The sequence below is a fragment of the Ammospiza nelsoni genome, chromosome 6 (genome assembly GCF_027579445.1).
Source record: "Ammospiza nelsoni isolate bAmmNel1 chromosome 6, bAmmNel1.pri, whole genome shotgun sequence".
Classification (NCBI taxonomy): domain Eukaryota; kingdom Metazoa; phylum Chordata; class Aves; order Passeriformes; family Passerellidae; genus Ammospiza; species Ammospiza nelsoni.
The window spans coordinates 11331218-11346702 of NC_080638.1; the positions used below are offsets into that span (position 1 = coordinate 11331218).

Genomic DNA, 15485 nt, shown 5'->3' on the forward strand with positions numbered 1-15485 from the left:
TTGGGATCAAAGACATCTCAGGTGCTGAGGACCTGGAAAAATCCATGTTTCTTTGCTTTTTTTTCCCCTTACTGGCTTCTCTTATGCCTTTCTGCCCCTCTTTGAAACAACCCAAGAAATTCCATAAGAATGGAATAAAACTGGATCTCTGGAGGCTTGGTGAGGTGATATCGATGCAAGATAGTCAACATTGTTATTCCTGACTTATTCCTGATTTATCCCTGATTTTGATTTATCCCTGGTTTTGATTTTCCCACCTGATTTTCCCACCAAATTTCCTCCCCTCATTTTCTTCCCACCATTTTCCTCCTCAGCTCTTCCTGTGATTTACTTCTGATGTTTCCCTGATTTTTCCCTCTCATTATCCTGCTGTCATATCCTCATTACCCTTTTTAACTCCAACCCCCAGTCCAGCTCTCCAGGATAACTGAGGTTTTATATATTATTATTTACATATATTTTTCTTTGCTTTTGGAGCCAGGAATCTTTTCTTATCTCTGAGATGAAGAGTGAGCCCCCAATAACATTTCCATTGTGCTCACACCATTTTAAGATAGGGATTTAAAGGAAAACAGCCAAGGAGATGATTTTCCCCATGTCCCCCCATTTTTTGGAGTTCAGGCTCACTTCCCACTGAGTTAAACTGTAGCATTATCAGAAATTTATGCAACAAACCAAATTCCAGTTGCTTGTTTATAATTGCACTTGGAATTGCATTGAACTACATTTGGAATCTGAGAAACACTCCTCAGCAGAGAGGAGGAATGTTTAGACCCAGATATGATCTTTCCCATCTTCCAGCACTCCTTGACTTCTAGGGAATAAAAACTTTTAATAATTTGGGATGAATGTCCTCTGACAGCCAAATCCCCTTAATATTGATGGCTGGAGAAGGCAGGAACTAATTCCTTGTGCTTTTCCCTTTGGTGTTTGAATCATTAACTCTATTAAAATGATTCACACTTTTATTCCTAGATTTAAATTGAAAACTCCGTCCCAGATTTACCTGGAATAGGATAATTTGGGTTTAAAACCACCAATATTTAGAATATCCAAGTCTATTTCTCTGTTCTGCCCCAGGTCCCTTGGCCTGAAGTACCAGGCCACAATCCTGTGTTTAAGTTAATTGGATTTGGGGTAGTTTTCCCCCTAAAATCCCAGGAATAGGCCCTTGGAGTGTTCCTTAATTAAGAACTGCCCTTACTCCTTAAGCACCAAAACTTTGGAAATGCAGAGGGGAATCAGTTCCCCTTCCATCCAGATCCATGCTGAGGGACATTCCAGAGCTTCCTCACCTTCTGGATGCTGAGATGCCATTTACATCCTGCTGTGTGTTCCTGCTCCCACAGGGAATGGTGCTGTCTGCTGAGTACATCAAGAAGAAGCTGGAGCAGGAGATGGTGCTGTCCCAAGCTTTTGGGCGGGATTTGGTGAGTACGAGTTGTTTCTGGACAGAGGATGAGATTTCCATAAAAACCTGGGTTTTAAGGGAATCTCTGTGTCCCTGAGTCTGTTGTATTCATTTCTCAGCTCACCCTTTAATTCCTGGATTTCCAGCTAGTTACTCATTTTGTGGAATGGTTTGGGTTGGAAGGGACCTTAAAGCTCATCCCATTCCACCCCCTGCCATGGGCAGAGAACATTCCACAAGATCAGGTCGCTCCAAGCCCCATCCAGACTTCCTGCAAGGCTTTTTTATTTTGGAAGCACCAATAGTGCAGAGCTCCTGATTATTTTCCTTTTCCTGAGGCAGGAAGTCCCACATGGTGGCAATGAGGGACAGGGAGCATTAAAACCAAATCAGCAGGAACTAAAATCCCATTTTTATGGAGATATTCTTTGGAATGTGGTGGTGACTGTCCCTGTAGGCACATTCCTGGTGGCAGGGAGATGTCACAGGACTCAAGGGAGATGTTGGGAAGCAGCTTACCTTGGTTTATATGTTAGAAATAGTTGCTGAAGTGCTGCCTTGGGATATTTGGTGGATGGAGGGAGAGATAAACCAGCATCCAGCTTTTTGGGATGGAGCTTCATTCCTCTCTGCCTACAAAGGGAAAATGGGAGCTGTTCTGTTACTGAGGAGGAATATTTCCTAGCTTTAGGTCCATAAGTGCCATCCCAGGTCCCACCAGCACAGGACCTTGTTTCTGACGGTTGCCAAGGACAGATATTCCATAGAAAAGTGTCCAGTGAGGTTTAGAGACAATTTCTGTGTGAGCTTGGATGTTTTCAGGAGGGACAAAAAGCTCCCATCAAATCTTAAATGATTCAGATAGCTTGTGTGCCTTTCCTTTTTTTTTTTTCCCACCTTCTTTCTTTCAGAAAAGTCCCAGTAGGCCAAATGTAGAATTCAAGAAGTGAATGAATTCCAGCCTCCAGTGAGGCCCTGGCATGGGTTTCCCAGAAAAGTTGTGTCTGTCCCATCCCTGGAAGTGTTCCAGCATGGGTTGGATGGGGCTTGGAACAACCTGGGCTAGTGGAAGGTGTGGAGTGGAATGGAATGATCTCTCCCTTCCTTTCCACCCTAAACCATTCCAGGATTCTGTGATGATTCCATGATTCAGAACAAGCAAGGCGCCATTCAGCTGGAATCTGGAGTGCTCATGTATAGAAATAAACTCCAAAACTGGGGAAAGGGAGAGATTTGGAGGATAAATTCAATTTCATTTCTAACCTGACCTCGATTCCTTGTTGTTGCCATGTTTTTTAGGGAAGAGGAACAAAGCACTATGGCCTGATTGTGGTTGGGCATTCCCTTGGAGCTGGCACAGCTGCCATCCTGTCCTTCCTGCTGCGTCCCCAGTATCCGTCCCTGAAGTGCTTTGCTTATTCCCCCCCAGGTGGGCTGCTCAGGTAAGTGTTGGGATACACCTGGGATACACTGGATCCTGCTTGTGAGGCTCTAGGGAGCAGTGAAATGGACAAGGCAGCCTGGAGAAGCTGAGTGTTTCCTCTGGGATATAGTTTGGTATTCAGGTTAGGATGGCAAATAGCCCCTTTCCCAAATATTCTGGTTTATAACTGAATTGTCCATGGGTCTACATTTAATGGGAAATGGGTGCAATTTCCTTACTCTCTGCCCCCTCCCACTGAATAGATGGAAATAAAGGAGATACTTGACCAAATGCAGGTGTCTGCAGCAGCTGATCCAGTTGTTTGGACTCCTTTTCCAAAGAAATTGGAATTGAGATGTGATTTCTGTCATTCTGCAGCCTAAAATTTCTCACAGGGATTGTTCTGGTTTCCCTCCCTTGGCTGTGGGGCAAAACCAAGGAGAGATTAATTGTGAATCCTTCCCATTATAAATGGGAACAGACCTTCTGGTCATGTCATTCCCAAACAAAACATCCCATTGGATTGCTGGGAAGTGAGGGAAGGTCTCCTGGTCCTGACAGACACCATGGGGATCCTTGGAATCAGCTATGGATCATGAGAAGCTTCTCCTGGTAGTTCCTGCATCATATTCCAGGTGCAGCCAAGGGTTTTAAACCATCCTGCTGCTGAATCTGGATGCTGGCATTCCTTATTGTAGCATTCCCAGCTCTTCTGCAGCCACAGAGCTACAGGGGAGGATATTTCAGGAGACTTGTACAGCCTTCTGCTCCAAACTTCCACTCCTGGATGCCTTGGTAGCTCCTGACTTGTGTCATGCCCAGGATCATCCCTAGGCCAGTGAGGCAGCCTCTGCCCATGGTGACTGGTTGGGAATATCTGCAGCAAACTCAGAGTGGGAATCTTGATTTCTTTATTCTTGTCTTGGAAGTCAGGTTGCTGCAGAAATTTGCCATTTGAATTCCCCCAAATATTGGGGTATTTCATCCTACATTATAGCCTCAGGAGTAGGAAATATCTTCTTTCTTGGCTGTTCCATCATTCCCAAACTATTGGAAAATTACTATGAGGCATTCAGTTCAAGCATTTCCTTTCCCAGCTATATCCAGAGTCCTGTGCAGGGGAATGATTGGGCCGTAGGATGTGGAGATCAGGCTCTTCTTCCACAAATCCCCAAAGCCTGGAGCAGCTTGGATTGGAGTTTGTGCCCCTGGTTTTCCTGCCACTGAATAGGGAATGAAACACTGTTTGCTTCTCCTTGCTCCTGTTTCTCTTCCAGTGAGGATGCCATGGAGTATTCCAAGGAGTTTGTGACTGCAGTGGTGCTTGGCAAAGATCTGGTGCCCAGGCAAGTGGAGGAGTGTCTGAATTCCTTGATGAATCTCTGCTGTTCTGTCCCAAATCATCTGTTTCCTGTCTGAAACACTTGGATCATCTCTGTTTCCACCTTTCTCATTTTCCTGTCCTTTTATTGTTCTCTGTGTCTGTATTTTTCCTGGACACCTTTGTTGGGGCTTTTATGGGCAAATCCCTCCTGTGTGAAAGGGGGAATGTTCTACCTCCTTGTGGTACCTGGGATATCAGATGTGCCACCTTCCTAGTTTCCTGTTATCTTGGCCCTGTCCTGGATATGCTGCCACCTCATTTGGCCAGTTTGTCCCAAAATCCCTGTTCCATGTCACCTCATCTCCAGCTCATTCCTTGTGCCTTGGTGCTCCTCCCTCATCTCCTGGGATACGTTCTGCTGAGCAGGGATTTGGAACAGGAGCCAGGCAACCTGGGATTTACCTGGATGCCATGATCCTGTCCATCCTGTCATCTGCTCAGTGGTGTCATTCAGCTCCAGGACACTTTTCCAACTCACCTGTTCTGTGCCATCTTTGTTGTCACCTCCCTCCTTCCCTGTTCACTGATCTTATCCTTGTTATTGTCCTGGTAATTCCCTGGGCCTCTCACTCCTGGCTCCTCCTTCTCAGTGATGCCACAGCTCTCCTCTGAATCCATCTGCTCCATGTTGCATCCTTTTTGTGTCCTTTTAAACTCAATGCCTTGTTTACTGTGCTCCATATCCTTCTTGTCCTGTTCCCTGCCCAGGTGTTGTCTTCCATATCCATAACTTTCTTCTTTTTCAGACTCACTTCTTCTTTTCCAGAATCACGTCTTAATCCCTTCTAGAATCACATCTTCCTCTTTTCCATAACCACACCTTTTTTCCAGAGTCACATCTTCCTCTTTTCCATGGTCACATCTTCCTCTCTTCCAGGATCGGGCTTTCTCAGCTGGAGGGATTTCGCCGGCAGCTTCTGGATGTTCTCCAAAGAAGCACCAAACCAAAGGTAAGAGGGAAGAGCCAACACCTGGAGATGTCTCTGAGCAGGGATGGGGAATTCTTATGGCAAGAAGGGTGGGTTTCCTCCAGGCCTCCTCAGGATCATTATTTAGGGAACCAGAGGAATGATGGAAAGAGCTGGAGAGCTCAGTGGGATCATTCTGGCTCACTTGCTGAAACTTCACCATCACACATCCCAAATAACTGAGCAGGGAATTTTCTGTCTGAGCCTCTTTTAAAGTCTGCATTCCAAGTGTGGATTTTCCTGGCCAGTTGAAACTGGGCACAGGCTGGAAGTCCAATACCTGTGCTTGTCAGAACATTGGGGTGATGCTGTTCCAGGATAAATGGTCTGCTCATGTCTTGGAGATAGGAAATGTGGGAAGTTGTCCCTCCCCAGTCTTTACCATTGCACCAAGATGGAAAAAAAGCCCATTAAATACAAAGATTTTTAGGGATAATACATGATGTAATTTACTTGGAGAGGGTATATAATTGGGAAAAGAAAATAAACTTCCAGAAACATTTGGATCATCTCTGTATCCAGCTTCCCTGTTTTCCTGTCCTTGTATTGTTCCTTATTTATTCCCAGTGTCACTGTGTTTTTCCTGGACACCTTTGGTGGTGTTTCACACACCTTTAGTTAGGCAAATGCCTCTTGTGTGAAAGAAAACTGGTTTTTTTTGCTTTTCTCTCCTCATATCCTCCCTCCTCTCTCTCCCTCTTTGTGGGAACAGTGGCGGATCATTGTGGGGGCTACCAAGTGCATTCCTAAATCCGAGCTTCCCGAGGAGCCAGAGGAGAACTCGGTGACGAGCAACCGGCTCTGGACACATCCCAGTGACCTGACCATCGCCCTGAGTGCCAGCACCCCCCTGTACCCCCCCGGCCGCATCATCCACGTGGTGCACAACCACCCTGCCGAGCAGTGCTGGTGAGTCCTGCTGTTCCTGCTGGAATTCTTGCTGGAAGACTCTCCCTGGTACAAGGAGAAGGGGGTTTTCTTCCCCGCTGTCTCATGGGGACAGTGGTTGTGGCTGTGTTGGTGGAGTTATGGAATGGTTTGGGTTGGAAGGGACTGTGGAGATCATGGGCAGAGATGCCTTCCACCAGACCAGATTGCTCCAAGACAAGTCCAGCCTGGATTTGAACACTTCCAGGCATGGGGCAGCCACAGCTTCCGTTGGAAATCCATCCCATTTTTTCAGTCTCACCACCCTCACAGGGAAGAGTTTCTTCCAATACCTAATCTAAACCAGCACATGGAATGCTGTAATGGTTCGGGTTGGAAGGGACTTAAGGATCATCCAGTTCCAGCCCCTGCCACCATCCCAGGTTACTTCAGCCCATCCAACCTGGCCTGGAACACTTCCAGGGATAGGGCAGTCACAGCTTCTCTGGGCAACCTGTGCCAGGGCCTCTGCACCCTCACAGGGAAGAATTTTTTTCGAATATCCCATCTAAACCCACCCTCTTTCAGCTTCAAGCTATTCCCCCTTTTCCCATTATTCCAGGCCCTTGTCCGAAGTCCTTTTCCTCTTTAGATGATGATTAGCCCATGGATAATCATGTCCCCATAAAGCAGGATTTTGGAGCCATATGTATTCTAACAGCTCTTCCCTCTGTTTTTCCTCTTTTTCTCCCTCTGCATCCTGCTGTTTTCACATGCCAAAACACTGCCCTGCTTTTCCATCCTTTTCCCTCTTGTCTGCACCCCTTTTCCAGCTGCTGTGAGCAGGAGGATCCCACCTACTTTGCCATCTGGGGGGACAACAAGGCCTTCAACGAGGTGATCATCTCCCCAGCCATGCTGCACGAACACCTCCCCTACGTGGTCATGGAAGGGCTCAACAAGGTAAGGCAGGGAATTGTCATCCCAAAAGCCACTGGGACAGGCAGGCTTGGCCTGGGAATGCTGCTGGTTAAATACACCAGGCCGTTTATTTTGGAGAAGAGGAGGAAAGGGGATGCTCCTGGTCAGTCTTGCACAGGGTATTGGGAGTGGAGTGTGACAGGGTCTGGGAATGGAATTCCCACAGTCCCAAGAAGCTCCTGTTTCCAAATTTAACATCAGAATAACGTGAGGTTGGGTGGTGATGGTTCATTCCAGGAGCTGCCATTAAATTGGAGCCCAGGTGACATCCAGGGATGTGTCAGGATTTATCCTTCTAATCCTTTATCTCCCTGTGCTTCCAGGAGGCTCTGGGAAGAAAGAGGCCAATCCAGCTGTTTGAAAGCCTCCAGTCAATCCCTGCTGTTCCTCTGCTTTCTTTGGACAGGTCTTGGAGAACTACAACAAGGGGAAAACAGCTCTGCTTTCTGCAGCCAAAGTGATGGTGAGTCCTACAGAAGTGGATCTCACGCCGGAGCTGATATTCCAGAGCCAGCCCTTGCCCAGCTGCCCCACCGTGCAGATTGGAACTGGACCCATCCCAGTGGACAGGAGGAACAGCAGTGCCAAGTAAGGAGAGATTTTATATGGAATATTAGAAATATTAATAAATACCCACAGGTGTGGGCCCTCTTCCTCTTGGAGCATTGTGATCCGTGTGTGTGGGAAAGATAGATCCATGGGCCTTCGTGGGAATTAAAGCTTCAGGATATCTTGAGGAATGTCAGGGAAAAAAATCTCTTGTGTTGCATAGGAATTTGACTGCAGCAAGGTCAGGAAAAGGTATGAAAGAGACTTCCTTTTTTTTTTCCTTATCCAGACAGGTGAGGTTTTCCTAAGGTAAAACTTGGAGCTCATTTCAGTTTGGTTTGGAAGGGATTTAAGGATCATCCCGTTTCAACCCCTGACATGAGTAGGGACACCTTCTACCAGCCCAGGTTGCTCCAAGCCTTGTCCTGGAGCACCTGGAATACCAATAGGGATAGTCCACAGCCTCTCTGGACAGGAGAGAAGGAAAAAAGGGAGAAGGGCAAGAGCTGGAGTTTGCAGAGGGAGAATCCATTTGTAGTATTTCCAGCTGGGAGGATGGAGCAAGAAGAGACTCCCTGGAGTTGTGGATGCCTCTGGTTGGAGGAGCTGTGTGAGGAACCCTTGGATCCTCTAGCTGTTCTGGAATTCTGCAGCCTCGTGTTCTCTGTTTCCCGTTGCAGGAGCAAATCCCATTCGGAAATCAGCCTGGAGGGGTTCTATGAGACAAAGCCGCTTTCTCCTGTGCAGAAGGACCCCGTGGAGCTGCTTCTCCTGGACACCAAGGAACGTCTCTCCGTGGAGCTCCAGGACCGCCGCGCCCCTCTGGCCACCATGGAGAGCCTCTCGGACAACGAATCCATCTACAGCTTCGATTCCCGGCGCTCCTCCGGCTTCCGGAGCATCCGGGGCTCCCCCAGCCTCCATGCGGTCATGGAGAAGGACGAGACGCACTGCTTTTATATAGACCCCGTTATCCCTGAGGAGAACCCTTCCCTCAGCTCCCGGACAGAGCTGCTGGCTGCTGACAGCCTCTCCAAGCATTCCCAGGAGACGCAGCCCCCGGAAAATGTCCTCAACAGCGGCGGCACCACCCCCCAGCGCCGCTGCAGCGCCGAGGGCACCGGGAGCGACGGGGAGCGCGCGTCCTCGTCCCCGCGGGAAGAGCCCCCGCTCCACAACGGCCGCCTGGCCGACGTTCCCAGTCCCCAGGTGCTGGAATTCGCCGAGTTCATCGACAGCCTCTTCAACCTGGACAGCAAAAGCAGCTCCTTCCAGGACATTTACTGCATGATGGTGTCGGACAGCTCCAGCGACTTTGCGGAGATTCCCAAATCCGTCAGTGACCAGGAGATCCTGCTGAGGGCACAGTACGAGCCCAACTTAGTCCCAAAGCCCCCGAGGTTGTTTGCGGGCTCGACGGATCCCTCGTCGGGAATCTCCGTGTCGCCCTCCTTCCCCCTTAGCTCATCCGGAGAACTCATGGATATCACTCCCACGGGTGTGAGCAGCCAGGAATGCCTGGCCACGGACAAAATCCGGACTTCCACCCCTTCTGGACACGTAACCAGCCCTGCCAAGCAGGACGACCTCATGATTTCGGCCCTTTAGTGCAGGGGAAAGGGGTGGAATGATCCCAGTGGGATAATCCATGGAGGAGGCTGTCATCGGGCAGTTGGGATCAGAGGAGACAGCTGGAAAAATCCTTTCTGGGGTGACCCAGTGGTGGTGTCTGGAGGATGGATTGTGCTGGAATCCTGTGCTTGGAGCTGGGAGAAGCTTTGCCCCGCGGGGCCTGAGAGGGTCTGAGGCACTAAAGTTCCCTACCTCAGCCTGTCTCATTCCAGAGGCAGATTCCTTGCCCTGGGGCACCTGCTGAGTTTGGGAGTGAGATACCTGGATAGATGGAAGCAGGAGGGAGCCGGGCCAGATCCCTCTCCTCGGGACCGAGCCGGTGGTTGTGGGAAATGAGCGGATTGAGACTTTGGGCCCTGTTGCACTACCATGGATCCGGCCCAAGATCCAATTCGGCACACTTCCATGGGGATTGCTTTTGTAGGACACTCCTGTTTTAAAGCCATTGGGGCTGTATTTCCCCCCAAATCCAGTCTCCCCTTCCCGGCCAGGCGCAGCAGGAATGGGGCTGGCACCGTGGTTTCTCTCCCCTGAGCACTCCTGAGAGGGAAGGACGCTGTTCCTAAGAGCCCAATCCCTCTGCCTTTGGCAGAAAGTTCTCCTGGATATCACCCCCATCACTCCTCGGTTCCCTGGACCCCTCTAAGCTGGCGACATTCCTGTGGGACTGCCAGGATTCTCATCTCAGAGCTGCATGGATGTGGATGGATCAACTGCAAGATGCACCTGGCATTATTTTCCAGTCCCCTGTGGAGTCTGGGAGTCTCTCCTGGATCCCTGGGGGTCCTCACACCACCCATATGCAGCATCCACAGTGGATCAGTGCCAGCCTCTCTCATTCGGAATTCAGGGAAAAGATGGACTTTTTCCCAGTGTTGCAATCTCTTGTATGTTTACAGAGCTGCTGAGCTGGTTGGAAGGTATTTATTAAGGAAATAGGGAGGCTTTCCTGAACGAAAATTCATAGTCATCCTCTCCTTCTCATGCTGTTCCCTCTGGGGACTGAGGGAAGAGAGGATGGCAGGCAGAATTCCAAGCCCCCTGCTTCCCAAGTGGCTTGGATCTGGGGGTAACTGCCTGCCCCCTCTCCCCACCTGCACAATTCCATGTAGGAAAGCTTGAGCAAGTTAGGAAAAACTACCTGAGCCTCTGGGCCCAGAGGAGCCTGCTCCGCCTCTCCAGGCAGGTTTTCCAGTGATGGGAGCAGGAGGAAAACTACCTATTGTAGGAAATGAAACATTCTTGGGACCTGGAAAAGGCCTTGAATTGCCACAACTCCCCCTCAAAGCTCAGCAGTTACTGATGGCTCTCCCTGGAGCTCCCTGGAAAAAAAATTCCTGGTTTAACTTCCTTAGAATCCTGTGGTTGCTCCCCTTTCCCCTCCTTAGCAGTGCTATTTCCATTGTAGGTGGATGCTGTGCTTTCCAGGAGCTCAGCCCCTGGCAAATCCCAGGCTTCCTGTTCTCCATGTGGGCTGTGGAAGCGCTGGGAGGGGCAGGGCTGTGCTCCCTGGGAGCCAGTGGGATCCAATGCCATTGAGGAGCACTTTATAACCACTGTGCATTCATGTAAATAATCCTGGGTGCACGGAATTCCACTGGATTCTGGATCCAAGTGCTGATATCCCACTCCATCCAGCGTGGGATGCTCCAGCCCCTGCTCCTTACCCGTTTCAGAGCCTTCAGAAGTGCTTGAAGCGGCCAGGAAAACATTATTCCTGTGGTTTAAGGTTCCAAAGGACCTTTCCCTCCCTGAGTGGAATCAGAGGGATTTGGAGAAGGAAAAATCCTTTTATTCTGAGCAACCAGAAGTTCTTTTTGGTTTTGTAGGTCCTTAAAAAAGCAGCAGGGAGCAGGTGGTTTGGGAGCACAGCACAGGGTAAGGAGGAATTCCTGCACTCAGGAAACACTACCGAGGTGATTTTTTGGGAATACGCACAAAAATCTGGGAAGGTTTGAGGGGAAAAGGGGAGCTGAGGGGCAGGGAGGCTGGAGCTAGCGGGCTAGCTCCCCTTCTGGCCCAGGAGTTGGGATAAGGAGCTCATTCCTGCCCTTATTCCCAGCAGGAATTCACCCTTAGCACTAAGGCAGAGCTTGGGATCTGCAAAGCACTTTAAAGCACTAAGGAAAATTATCATCTCTGTCCCTGGGAGTGACATGGATACCTGGGATTAGATGGAACTACTGGTGGGAGGTGCCTCCAGGTGAGGAAATGTGGGATATCTCCCTCCTGAAATGATTCCAGTGGGAACCTGCTGATGTTCCATGGCTCAAATGTTGCACTAGAAAGTCCCTTCCCTGACGTTCCTCTGCTATGTCCTGGAAGACTCAGTCCTTGGGTGACTGTTTCCTTCTTTGTGCCATTGGAACTGTATCCCATAGGAATGGCCTTCCCTTGCCCTGACAGGAAGCAGTCTGGAATGCTGCAGTTTTTTTGCTCTGTGATTACTGGACTTAGGAAAACCTGGAAACATGTAGTTCCTGGGAGCTGGGCTTGCCACAGGTCAAGGAGTAAAGGCACAAAAGAGCCCCTCAAAGGTTCTCATTATATCCTATCATGGATAATTCCTGGTTTTTGTTGACAAACAGATCTGATCCCAGTCCTTTCAAATGAAATTCACATTCTTGGAATTATTTCTGCTTTAAATGTCTCCGTGTCTTGATCCCCATTACTGTGTCTTGATCCCCAGCATTCCATGTCTCCATTCCCATCACTCCTTTGCTGTCTGGGCATTTAGAAAGGCTGATCTCCCATATCCTCCTGGAAGAGCACACCTGGAATGCTGAAATAAATGTTAAAGCTGCAGCTGCCTCCTTCATCTGTACTGTACACACTTCCTGCTTTCTCTTCCTGCTCTGTCTTTGGGAACATGAAGCATCTCCAGTTTTCCAAATCTTTTGGCTTCTGCTTCTTCCTCTTGAGCTTTGTGCCTTCTGATCTTCAGATATTCCCATGATATTCCAACAGGATGTTCCACCCTGTGCAGAGGCAGTGCTGGAAGTGCCTGACACCCCAGACTGACCAACAGGTCACCCATTCCATGCCTCATCCTTAAAATCCGTTCTGATCCTTCTTCCTTGGACTGAGTGACCTTTAAAGGTCCTTTCCACCACTGCTGAGTGTTGGTATTCCAAGAGTTTCTTGGCAGAGGAATGGAGCTGAGGCTCTTCTGCACCAGTAAATTGATTTTATTGTTGCTTTCATTGCAGCAGTGCCAAAAATTTGGGAAGGATCCTGCAGTGCTGAGGATATACCAGCTCTTTTCCAATATTTATCATTGCTTCTTCTCCATGGGGGCTGCCTTCTCCATTTGGAATATTCATTTCCTACTAAAACCTTCCCTCTTTTCTTTGCTCCCTGTGCTTCTCACCTATTTCAGGAGCCACCTCATCCCTCCCTTCTCTCAGGGTGCTGATGGCTCATTCCACATCCTTGATAGCACATGGGAAACATGGGAAAACTATCCCAAAGCAGTTAAATGAGATTCTTGGAACTTTTTAGGAACTTTTTTTCCAAAGCAAACAGGATTTGTGGGAGGTACTTTGGTCTCTGCAGAGGGCTGGCATGGCAGAGGGTGGGGAGTGTGGGTACAGAATTCCAGTGATTCCCAGTTCTATTCTTTTAGGATGCTAGATTCCAGGAGCAGTTGATGGTCCCATGCAGGATTAAAGTGGGAAATCTGTTTCCAAGGGCACGTAAGAAGGAGGAAAAGCTCCAAGTGTGGGGATGCAGGATGAATATCTAACACATTCTCCATGCACTTTGATGTTTTCTCAGCTTTTGCTGCTCTTTTCCTGCAGGCAGATATTATTTCCATGGACTCGCCCACACAGCTTTCATTTACAAATTGGGACATAGGAATAATCAGGATTACTCCTGGCAATGGGAATTAGGTAGGATTAATTATTGCTGGAATGGGTGTGTTTGGATTTGTGTTGTGAGGCTGTATCCAAGAGCCTCCATTGGGCAGCAGAGCCCTTCTGTGTTTGCCTTGGGAATTGCTGGGCTGGAGCTCCCCTCCATGCTGGGTTTGTCCCTATCCATTCTGGGATATTCTTCCCTTGGCAGTAGGACATTCTGGCTTTGCAGGATGGGAGCAGGAATATTTAATTCCAATGGGTTTAGGAATAGTGGTTGTAACTGCAGCCTTTGAGTAACATTGCCAAGGGGGGTGTAGATTCCTCATTTCTGGAAATATTCCAGGCCAGGTTGGATAAGGCTTGGAACAACCTGGGCTAGGGAAAGATGTCCCTGTCCATGGCAGCAGGTGGGAGTTTCCAAATGATTCTGGAATTCTGTGATCCCTGTTTGCAGTGTTACAGTGCTGCAGGAAAGGGAAGGTTGGAATTCCAGCAGCACCTCTGCTGAGAAATCCCTCTGGAGGAAGCAGTTGGAAAGCACTGCCTGGAACTGGGCTCATTGCTTTGTTCCTAGATCCTGTGCAGTGCTGATTTTTGGGAAGAGCTGCTGGATTTCAGGAAGAGCCTCATTTCTTGTGCCAAAGCTCCCTCTCATGGCTCCTGTGTGGAGGAAGCAATGCTGCATGGATCCTGCTGGAGGCAAACACAGCCCATCCTTGGCAGCTGTGGGAAGAAGGAGAGGAGGGAACACTGCATCTGGAAGCTGGCATTCAGTCTGGAGCCTTTTGCTCTCCAGTCAGAGCCACAGGTTGTGGATGCAGAGAGGGATGGGAAGGGGGCTGGATCAGCAGTGACTGATGTCCTTCCCCTTCTTCCAGCTCCAAGGAGCTGCTAAAGGGCTGGAAATTCCAAATAGCCAAGGATTAGGGCAATTCCTTGCTTTGTTATCGGGAATAATCATCAGCCTCCAAGTGCTTTGCTGTCTCCATTCCCATTGTTTTTTCCATGTTTTTTTGAGTTCATACCTCTTGTGCCTTTGTTCTCCCTGGCTTCAGGTCCCAGTTTCTGGGATCAGATATCTCCCACCTTACTTTCCCACTTCTCTGGGAGTATGGAAGTGTGGCCAAGGCCTGGCAGGAGCTGCCCTTGCTCCTGAGCTCTCCCATTCTGCCTCAGCCAGGACTTCCCACACCTTCCCACTTTTCCTTGCTGCCTGAGGTCGTATCCAAGTGCCAAAAGCAAATTTTGACCTGAGGCAGGCGATTTCCTCCAACCCACACCAACTTTCTCCCTGGCTCAGAAGCAGCTCCCTGGGAATTTTTCCAGCTTTCCTTGTTGTGTCCAATCCCTCTGATGTTACTGTGTCACACCATGCTGCATGTCCTGACTTTCCCACCTTCCCAACACAACTGCGGGATGAGGAATGACTCCCTGTCTTCACCTCTTGATTCCTGAAAATCCTTGCAGCACAGGAACAAGCCTTGACACTGGTTTTTCTTTGGATTCCACTTCCCTGCTTCCCATCCTGGGCTTTGTGCAGTTCCAATGGCTCAGAGTCAGAAGTCCCAGCTGGGGTGGCACAGGCCTGTCCTGCTGGGATATCCACTTTTGGGAAGTTTGTGTGCAGAGGGATCCTGGCAGGGGTTTTTCCTAGGACACTGTCACACCCTTTGGGTCCTCACTCCTTTCCTGGGATGTCCCCAGCGCTTGGTGGTGGCAAAGTGGCCTCACCTGCAGCTCCACCTTCCCACCTTTCCCTCCACAATACTCCCTCCACAGGGAATACTCTCGAGCTCCTGTCCTGGCACTATGTGGAATTCCTATTGGCACAGGGATATCTGGGGATGGGCTGTGCCTCCCTGTCTGGAATGTTGAGCCCTGTGAGCCCTTTTCCTTTGGCTCTGCCTCTCTGGAAAAGCCCTTCCTGCCTGTCACCTGTGTCCCATCTTGTGCTGGGGCAGCTCGGAGCAGGATACCTCTGGATTAATTTCCTGCTGGATCCTAATTGCCTCCTTGGAGCTGAAGCCTTTGGCATTTTTGGGAGAAGCAGCCCCTTCCAGGGAGCTCTGAGGCACTCCCACTGCTTCTGGCAGGGCTTGGAGCACTTGGATATGCAACTGGGGGGGAGAAAACAGCCCAGCATCCTGTGTCCACATGCTCATCCTGGGAATGCTGCCCTCTGAATCCCTGCTCCGAGCTGCCCCAGCATGAAGATTCCAAGGAAACTCAAGCACTCCTCATGTGCCCTTCATTCTCCACGTGACTTTTTTTGTACCTCTGTATGAAAGATCTGAACTAATCCCGCTGTAAAGAAAGATCGGATGAATTATAACCTAATTCCAGAAACATGGATGTATATAAATTTTCTGTATATTCTATGGCACTCTGTATAAAATGGATGTTGGAAGCA

General features: G+C 49.2%; 1 protein-coding gene across 1 annotated transcript in view; it reads left to right on the top strand.

Moving 5' to 3' along the window:
- The window catches only part of DAGLA (diacylglycerol lipase alpha), a 56630-nt gene extending 41145 nt beyond the window's left edge, over window positions 1-15485 (top strand). The window contains exons 14-21 of the mRNA XM_059474654.1: window positions 1350-1430; window positions 2711-2853; window positions 4112-4180; window positions 5096-5168; window positions 5899-6095; window positions 6887-7016; window positions 7441-7622; window positions 8264-15485. Of these exons, the coding sequence (XP_059330637.1) occupies window positions 1350-1430; window positions 2711-2853; window positions 4112-4180; window positions 5096-5168; window positions 5899-6095; window positions 6887-7016; window positions 7441-7622; window positions 8264-9191 (1803 nt within the window). The 3' untranslated portion in view covers window positions 9192-15485. The remainder of the gene's footprint in view (window positions 1-1349; window positions 1431-2710; window positions 2854-4111; window positions 4181-5095; window positions 5169-5898; window positions 6096-6886; window positions 7017-7440; window positions 7623-8263) is intronic.